The sequence below is a fragment of the Microtus ochrogaster genome, unplaced genomic scaffold (assembly GCF_000317375.1).
Source record: "Microtus ochrogaster isolate Prairie Vole_2 unplaced genomic scaffold, MicOch1.0 UNK2, whole genome shotgun sequence".
NCBI classification, from domain to species: Eukaryota; Metazoa; Chordata; class Mammalia; order Rodentia; family Cricetidae; genus Microtus; species Microtus ochrogaster.
Genome location: NW_004949100.1, coordinates 20,831,667 through 20,841,307, shown reverse-complemented (window position 1 = coordinate 20,841,307; position 9,641 = coordinate 20,831,667). Strand labels below are relative to the sequence as shown.

The 9,641-nt window shown below is 39.1% G+C and overlaps 1 protein-coding gene across 1 annotated transcript in view; it reads left to right on the top strand.

Annotated features, from left to right (window-relative positions):
* Positions 1-9,641, top strand: part of Mtr (5-methyltetrahydrofolate-homocysteine methyltransferase) — a 78,349-nt gene that overhangs the window by 15,352 nt on the left and 53,356 nt on the right. The window contains exons 7-11 of the mRNA XM_013353137.2: positions 2,789-2,851; positions 3,645-3,739; positions 5,944-6,044; positions 7,641-7,702; positions 8,968-9,035. Coding sequence (XP_013208591.1) covers positions 2,789-2,851; positions 3,645-3,739; positions 5,944-6,044; positions 7,641-7,702; positions 8,968-9,035 — 389 coding nt within the window. The remainder of the gene's footprint in view (positions 1-2,788; positions 2,852-3,644; positions 3,740-5,943; positions 6,045-7,640; positions 7,703-8,967; positions 9,036-9,641) is intronic.

Here is a 9,641-nt window from a genome sequence, read left to right as displayed (position 1 = left end):
ACTAGCTCTGTAGACCAGGCTGGCCTTGAACTCACAGAGATCCGCCTGCCTCTGCCTCCCGAGTGCTGGGATTAAAGGCGTGCGCCACCACCACCTGGCTTGTATAAGAATTTTTAACCCTTTATTTTGGATACATGTGTGTATGTGTGTGAGTAGGTGAGTGCCACAGTGCGTCAGTGTTTGTCCCTGGACAGCTTGGGGAGTCACTTCTTTGTTTCCCTTGATCAAACTTAGGTTGTCAGGCTTGGCAGCAGGCGCCTTTACCCACTGAATCATCTTTCAGGCCCCATATATTCTTTTTTATACTAGAAGTTTTTCTAATGATATATTTGGAATTTATTTTGGAGTATGAAGTAGGGAAGACATTAGTGTAAGATTATTTCATTTTCCCAATACTATCTTCATTTTTCATTAATTTTTTTTCATTTTATGTGTTTATGTGTTTTTGCTTGCATGCATGTTTGTGCACCATGTATGTACCTGATGCCCATAGAGGCAAGAGAGGGCATGGGATCCCCTGGAATTGGGGCTGCAGAAGGTTTTGAACCATCATGCAGGTGGTGGGAATTGAAGCAGGGTCATCTGTAAGCAACTGTTGAACCGTCTCTCTAGCCCAAAATACTTTATTATTTCTCAATGATATGAAAGATGCATAAGACGGCCTGTCCTGTTTTTTTTGTCAGCTTTGTATAAGTCAGGGTCATTGGGAAGAGGGAACTTCAGCTGAGAAAATGTTTCCATCAGATTGGCCTGTAAGAAGGTGTATGGTTGATATGTGAGGGCCCCACTGTGGGTGGTACCACTCTGTGGCAGATGGTCCTGCATTATATAAGGAGACTTACTAAGGCATGGGGAGTAAACGAGTAAGCAGCATTCCTCCATGGTCTCTGCTTTAGTTCCTGTCCCCAAGTTCTTGTTCCCAAGTTCCTGCTTTGGCTTCTCCTTTGATGGACTGTAACCTGTAAGCCAGATAAACCATTTCCTAAGTTGCTTTTGGTCATGGTGTTTAAGCACAGCAATGGAAGCCTTGACTAAGATACCCTAAATTCTATAGTCCTTTCCAGAACTCTGTTCTTGTGGCATTACTGTATTGGTTGCTGCAGCTTTAGAATAGCTTGAGTGACTGGTAGGCTTAGCCCCTTTTACTAATCCCATCCTTTTACCTAGAACTTTTCTGCCTATTCTGATGTGTTTGTTTTCCATAAGATTTTAAGGTTGTAAAATCTTACACAATTAGGCAGTGGTGGCTCAAAGCTGGACAGTGGTGGCGCATGCCTTTAATGACAGCACTCAGAAGGCAGAGGCAGGCAGATCTCTGTGTGTTTGAGGCTAGCCTAGTTTACCAAGAGAATTCCAGGACAGCCAGGGCTGTTACACAGAGAAACTCATTCTTGAAAAAACAAAATAAAAAACAAACAAAAGATTTTAAGGGACTGCCAGGTGGTGGTGGCGCACACCTTTAATCCTAGTACTCAGGAGGTAGGTTCAGGCAGATCTCTGAATTCAAGACTAGTTTGGTCCAGAGTGGCAAGAACTATACAGCAAAACCATGTCTGGAAAAGCAACAAAAATAATAAAAAAATTAAAACCCCAAAAAGCAACAACAACAAAAACAAACAATAACAAAAAATTTAAAGGATTTTTTTTTTGTAGTTCTAAAATAGTAATTCCAGTTTGTTTATGTGACAGTCTTGCTATGTAGCCCAGATTAACCTAGAACTGGTCTCATAGGCTGTCCTGAAACCTGAGGTCCCTCTGCCTCAGTCTTTCAAGTATTGGCATTGGAGGTGTACATCACCATACCAGCATTAATATTGTTGACTTAAGAGCTTTCCTTGAGGAAAACAAAGAGACAAACAAACAAAAAACAAAAAGCCCCCCACTACTGGAAAAGGTTGAATTAATGACAAGTTGCATTCCAATTGCAGATGTGTTCATCTTTACATGGTGACTAATACAAGGAAGAAGAAGTAGAAAGATCACTGCTTGAAGCTTAAACATGGACTTTTAACAGAGAGGAGTAGTTACAACCCAAGCTCACGATAACTTTTCTAGTACTGCACATCTGTGGTTCTTATGACTGCCGTTGATGTATATGAAAGGCTGATAAAATAGGCAGGACATTGTTGTAGTTAATTTATTTTAATTGAGGGAGGAAAGAAAGAAAAGTTAGCTCTTCAGCTCCTCTTCAGAAGAAATAACTAGCTTGTTGGTAAACTCATGTTTTTATTTCTTATTTTTTTTTTATGATTCTGGGGTTGAACCTCGAACCTTGTGTACCATGCTAGGCAGGGTTCCACTACTGAGCTTTTCCTATATTTGAGCATTCATTGGCGTGTATAGTGTTACCTTACCTGAGGATTGCTTAGCATGTACAGTGTTAAATATGATGTTTCCTTACACAGCATTTGTTAGCCTGTACTATGTTACTCTTGAGGTTCCCTACCTCAGCATTGGTTAGCATGTACCGTGTTACACATGAGATTCCCTTACCTGAGCATTGGTTAGCATGTACCATGTTACACATGAGATTCCCTTACCTGAGCAATGGTTAGCATGTACCGTGTTACACTAGAGATTCCCTTACTTGAGCATTGGTTAGCATGTACCGTGTTACACTTGAGAAGGGATGTTAGGCATGTAGGGCAGATTCCTTTTCTTCAGCTTGGGGCCTTACCTGCCTGAAGAGGTCTTGGGAAGGGGTTTTGTGATCAGGCAGTTAGTTAACGTTGGGCATTTCACAGAAATAATGTATTTTTCTTTCTTTCTTTCTTTTTTTTTTTAATAGGCAGCCTTGTTTGCACTCCAGAAACTCTTTGAAGAGAATTATGCTCCTCCCCGACCTATCTTTGTAAGTTCTTAAATATGTACCTGACAATCCCTCTCCCTCTTTAAAAAAATTCTTTTGTAATTAGGGCTTTTGTGTAGGTTTTTTTCCTTCCTGGAATAGTAGAGTATCTTTTAGAAACTACCCTTCTGTTCACCTCCCTGCTATCCATAGCTACCTACCTCTGGAGAGATAACAAAAACTAGCCTAGATGTGTCTGATGGAGGATAGGCTGTCCAAAAGAGGTCAAAGCCTTGACAGCTGTCTCTAGGGCTTGTAGAGGAATGTGTGTGGGCATATGACTTATAAAGCTGCTTAGTGTTTTCTTGCCTTTGTCCTTCAAAAGACTAATAAGGGTTTTGTCACTAAGATGGGTTTTGCCATGTGAATATAGCCAGAGCGATGCCAAAATAAGAGGGATCCTTTCCCCATTTTATTTGTTAGCAGAAAAGCATTGTGGGTAGTTATAGTTTAAAAACTAAGATTTCTAGTTGATGGCACCTAAAAATTTCAGACATATGTAGATCTCAAACTTCCCAGGAAATGTAGATAATGTGGTTGGGACTGGCCAAGTTTCCCAAGGGATACTTTGTGTAATATTCAGCTAATTAGGGCTAAAAATTATATTCTGCATATTCTTATCCATTAAAAAATTTTTTAGATCAGGTCCTATAATCAGTTAGTTGATTATATCCATTCTGCCATTTCTCTTCCTCATGAAAGAATGAAGAACTCCACTGGCTTGTTTCACTTTGTCTTTGTGACCATACTCTTTACCAGGGTCTGTATTGTTGATCTGTTTACATTGTTAATTCAGATTTCTGGGACCATTGTTGATAAAAGTGGACGGACTCTTTCTGGCCAGACAGGAGAGGCATTTGTCATCAGCGTGTCTCATTCAGACCCACTGTGGTGAGTGACTCTTTCATTTGGGGCACTTTTACTGGGGGCACATAAAATGGCCCCAGAGAGGCCTTGCTTCTGTGTTTCTACTGCATCATTGCCATGGAGCACTGGACTTCCTCTAGTCTCTGAGACTTAAGGGCTTCAAGGCTTCTGGAATAAATAGGTCACACTGATATCAGGAGAGTTCTCTTCTAGGCAGTTAAGTGTTTGCTGTGAGTCTGCTTATAATTTAAGACTGTGCTTGGCTGGATTTTAGGCTATTAACGCTCAGTTGACATTTTCAGAACAGTGATTGCAAGTGTTGTGGCAGTGTCCCTCTCAATTTGTGGAACAGCAGAAGCAGTCTGGAGTAAAATAAAGTAGGGATGTTAAAGGTCAGGTTTTTATCTTTTATATAGAAGTTAGCAGTCATTGAAAAGAGTCAACATGGGAAACTGTTATTTAATGATTGACTGTTATCACAGACTCTTTGTTAACAAAGAGCAGTAGAATCCTGTATTATTCATTTATCATTCATTGAAATCCAGCTATTGTCCTGGAATACTGGCCAAGTGAAGTAGTCCACATTAAAGAGAAACACTTCACTAAATGAGAACTAAAACATGACTCACTAGGTGAAGGTGCTTGCTGCTAAGCTTGGTGACCTGATTTGATCACCAGGACCCACATGGGAGGCGAGAACCCACACCTGCAGACTGTCCTCTGACTTCCAGATGTACATGCCTCCCTTGTATTCCCTCTCTCCAAATACAAATGGTGAAACAGATGGTGCTGTACAGAAATAGTGAAGGAAATCTGGCTGTATGTAGTGGTAGGTCCTTGTAGGACTCAGAGATGGCTCTTTAGACATGGTAACATCTGAACTATGTTGACTTGAGCCAGAGTTTGCTAAGTAGATAGGCAGGATACATGGATGTGTCAGAGTGACTTAATGTCAGTATGAGAACTGGATAGTTGATAAGGAATGTCCGTATGTGATATTTCATTTGAGCTTTATTAGAACTCTAAGAATTGAGTTGGGCATTACTTGCTTCTTATCTCTAGTTACTTGTAGTTAAAGACTGATTGACTGGGTAATGTCAACTGTGGAAAAGAAAATTAGCATTGGAACTAAGTTTGGAAAACATTCAAACAACCTTACTAGTTGATAACACAATGATTTACAGTGTTATTTGCAATATGCTGAATCCATATTACAGTAGCTGTCTTGGTTACTTTTTTCTTGCTGTGATAAAACACCATGACCAAGACAATTTATAAAAGAAAGCACTTAATTTAGGGCTTACAGTTTCAGACTATTAGAGTTCCTGACCGTCATGGTAGAGACCATGGCAGCAGACAGGCGTGGTGCTGGAGCAGTAGTTGAGAGCTCCCATCTTGAGACCAAACCACTAGGCAGAGAATGATGAAAGTCTTAAGAAACCTTGAAGTCTTCCTCCTGTGACATTCCTCTTCAAATGAGGCCAGATCTCCTATACTTTCCCAGTTTCACCAACTGATATGTGTGCACCTCTGAGGGCCATTCTTACCCATAACACCCTAGTGACCTACGCTGAAAGTTACCAAATGCACTGGTAAAATATCTAAACTGGAAAGGTCTGTTCAGTTGTAAGTTAACCATGCATGGGACCTTGCAGCCCCCTTTTTATGTGTTTGTTTTTGAGTCAGCATCTCCTGAAGCTTAGACTGGTCTCACACTTGCTGTGGCATTGTGGAGACCTCCTGCCTCTGCCTCCTGAGTGCTGGGATTACAGACATCTACCATCATGCCTGGACCTGGATTTAGCAGTCTTAAGGGAGATGTGAGGATCAGTTGAAAATCAGTGATCAGAGAATCGTGTTTGCTTTAGATCAGGTACACAACAACAGCAACAACAAGCAGAAAGCAGAATTTTTTATACTCCCTCCCTGCCCACACTGCACCAGTTTTCCCTGTTAACATCTTGCCTTGGTATGGTAGGGTATTAATACATTATTAACTGAATACTAATCTACGTTAGAGCTCTCTTGTGTACATTCTGTGGATCTTTGCAAATATGCAGTGACACATATCTGCTATTTTAAGATCATACGGAATAGTTTTATTCACCAAAAAATCCTGGATTTCTATACGTATTCATCTCTTCATTATAACTTTTATGCATAAATATTTTGAATGACAGATGATGCTTCTGAAATCTGCTTACTGATTTTTTTTTTTTTTTTTTTAGCATTGGATTAAATTGTGCTCTGGGTGCAGCTGAAATGAGACCTTTCATTGAAACAATTGGAAAATGTACAACAGCCTATGTCCTCTGTTACCCAAATGCAGGTGTGTTTATAAGGGGGCGTTGCATGCGAAGAACTTGATATATTCAAATCATGGTAATTTGGATAACTTCTTAATTTGGAGAATTTATATTGTAGGTGTGTGTGTATACATATAGTGGAGGGAGGGAGAGAGAAGGAGGGAGGGAGGCTCAAGTGTGTCTGTTTATTTAAGACTCAACATGAATTTTGCCAAAAACAAAACAAAACATTGAGTATTTGGCTTTATACTAGTGCTTCCCCTTAAGCCTGAAAGAATAGTTTTGCTCAGCAGAACAGTTTTAGTTAGGGCGTATCTTCAGGAAATTAGTCTAGCTTTGTCACTAGTAAGGGTTTTACCGTGTGAATATAGCTAGAGCGATGCCAAAATAAGAGGGGTCCTTTCCCCATTTTATTTGTTAGCAGAAAAGCATTGTGGGTAGTTATATTTTAAAAACTAAGATTTCTAGTTGATGGCACCTAAAAATTTCAGACATATGTAGATCTCAAACTTCCCAGGAAATGTTGATAATGTGGTCGGGACTGGCCAAGTTTCCCAGGGGATACTTTGTGTACTATTCAGCTAATTAGGGCTAAAAATTATATTCTGCATATTCTTATCCAAATGTATACATTAAAAAAATTAAAATATTTTTATTAGTATGTGTGTAAATGATCTATATATGTGGGTGCAATTACTTGTGTGTCATGGCGTGCATATGGAGGTCAAAGGATAACTTTTAGGAATTGATTCTCTCTTTCCACTGTGGGTTTTGAGACTTGAACACATCTCACCAGCCTCAAGTATATACATTTTAAAATGCATAAAAATGGTTTGGACAGATGGTTCAGTGGTTGAAAACACTTGTTCTTGCCAAGGACCTGGGATTAATATCCAGCCCCCATATGTTGGTTCACAGCCATCCATAACTCCAGTTCCAGGAACTCTGACACCCTCTTCTGACCCCTTTGGCACCAGGCCACATAAATTTAAGCAAAATACATCTTTAAAAATGCATACTTTATTTTATTTTCCTTTGGTATTCCTTTGGTAATTAGGGGCAGGGCATGACTCCAGTAGGAAACTAGATAGTCAAAGGATAAGGTATCAGGTTATACTAAAGAGAGATAAACATTTACTTTAAAAACAAAGATGTCACAAGCTCTAGGTAAAAGATACACATGGGAAATAGCTCAGATACTATGAAACCTTTTATGCTATCTGAAATACAGTAGAAGTATTTAACTAATTTAAAGAAGGCTGGTATTTCTTATTTTTGGTTGCATTGCATGTCAGATGTTCATTAGTTCAAAGGCTATGGGATTGTGTACAGGGTGTCTTCCACACAAGCAGTTTTGTAGGACGAATGAGTTTATCTTATTGTGAGGGGTTCGGAGGTGGAGGCTGGAGCACTCTGTTCCAAATGGGAGTAAAAGAAAAGTGAATGTTCTTCAAATTTTGTTCTTGTTGTTATGCTATCTGTTCTGTAAATACTGTATTGTTATTATTCATTTTGTAAGCAGTTATAATTTGAGTGTCAATAGAGAATTGTGTAAATTTTAAAACACCTAGATATTTGTTAAGATACTTTTGAATAATGGTTGAAATGTCCTTTCTCAGGTCTTCCCAATACTTTTGGTGACTATGATGAAACACCATCCATGATGGCCAATCACCTAAAGGTCAGGGATCCATTCATTTCAGTTTTGAAAATATAGATAGTGTTATTTTAATTAATTAATTAATTAACTTTGAGATCCAGTTTCTCTTGCCTAAGGTGCTCTTAAACTTGTTGTCCTTCTGCCTCAACCTCCTGAATAGTTGGGGTTATAGAGGTATGTGCCAAAATGCATGATGGAAGATGGTATTTAGATTTAATATAATTTTCTTTCAAAATATTGTATATAATAACCAAATAAAGTCTAGGTAGTCTGAGAAAGTAGTAGAAGCATAAGGCAGACTTGACTGTCTGCTTTCTTAATGGTTGGCAGTGGTAGCTATTGGAAAATTCCTAGTGAAGTCGTCTCCAAACTGAATGACACGTAGCTCGCGACAGTGTCCCTTCTTCAACACTATCAAATAATGGCTACCCCTCTCCTTCACTTGAGACTGCGGGGTGGGTGAATTAGATGTCCACGTGCCTCCCTCTCTTGGGTGTACTCGCCATCTTTGAATCACGAGATGTCACTGCTGCTGTTGCTCAGTGCACTCATGTCATGATGAGTTTCCCTTCAGTTTTTGAGTTTCCAGATCTTGGCTCACTGATGCTTTCTCTTAGACTATTTCTGAGTCAGTTCATATAATTTCACTATCTTTTTTTGTTTGTTTCCACTGAGGGTTTTGCTACAGCCCAGACTGCTTTTGAGCTCATGATTCTCCTGCCTTAGTCTCCTGAGTAGTGAGATTATAATTTCAATTATCTTAAGTAGGTAATCTTGGTGCTCCGCTTTCTCAGCCTCTTTATTTATTTCTTCACTCACTAGACTCTGGTTATTCCAGACCCTGCTGATCAGTATGGCGCCTTACCTGTGTGTTTGATGAAATGCTTGAAACATGACTAATGTGGCAGAGGGCATTCATTTTTTTATTTAAAAAAATTTAAATTAAATTGAAAAACTGATACTCATATGTTATTTGAAAATGTGTTATCCATTTCATATTCATTGTGGTCATATGGGTAAAAACCAGTTTCTTTTCATCAGAAAGGCAAATAAAATTACTTCTGTGTTTCAGACAACATAAAAGGTTTCATAGTATCTGTACTATGTCCTATGTGTATCTTTTACCTAGGGCTTGTGACAGTTTTTAATTTAAAGTGCAAGTAAATGTGTTTATCTCTCTTTAGTATCATCCCAGTTATTCAGGAAATATAGAAAGTAAATGCTCTTATGCTGAGTTTGTTTTGGTAACTTTTGAATTCAGATGAATTCACTTTCCCTAAGTACAGGACTTTGCTATGGATGGCTTGGTGAATATAGTTGGTGGTTGCTGTGGTTCAACACCCGATCATATCAGGTAATGGTTACCTCTTTTTTCCTGCTTTAAAATTTGTTTGGTTTTATTTGTTGATAATTTTTAATGATATTTTTATTATTTTTTGGAGAATTTTATACATGTACATAATTATTTTGATCATATTTACTCCCTAGTTCTCCTCTTTATGTGCCTTTGAGGCAGGGTCTGTCTTACTGTGTAGCTCACACTGGCCTGGTACTTAATATGTGTAGGTAGCTCGGGCTGGCCTTGAACCTGTGCCAATCTTCTTTACTTAGCTTCCCAAATCTGGGATTACAGCATATACCATCATGTCTGGCCTTTTATTTTGTATGTGTGTGTGTCTATGTATGTGTGTGTTTTCAGGGCCTACAAAGGTAGGCATTAGAATGGATATAGGATTTCTTGTAGCTGGCGTTGCAGGTATTTGTGAACTACCCAATTTTGTGGGTGCTGGCATTTGAGGCATTTTGATAGCCTCTTTGTCCTCTTCTGTTCTCTTCTCAAGACAAGGTCTCATTGTGTAGCTCTGTCTGGCACAGACCCTGTTGTATAGCTCAGGTTGTATAGCTCAGGTCTCATTGTGTAGCTCTGACTGGCACAGACCCTGTTGTATAGCTCAGGTTG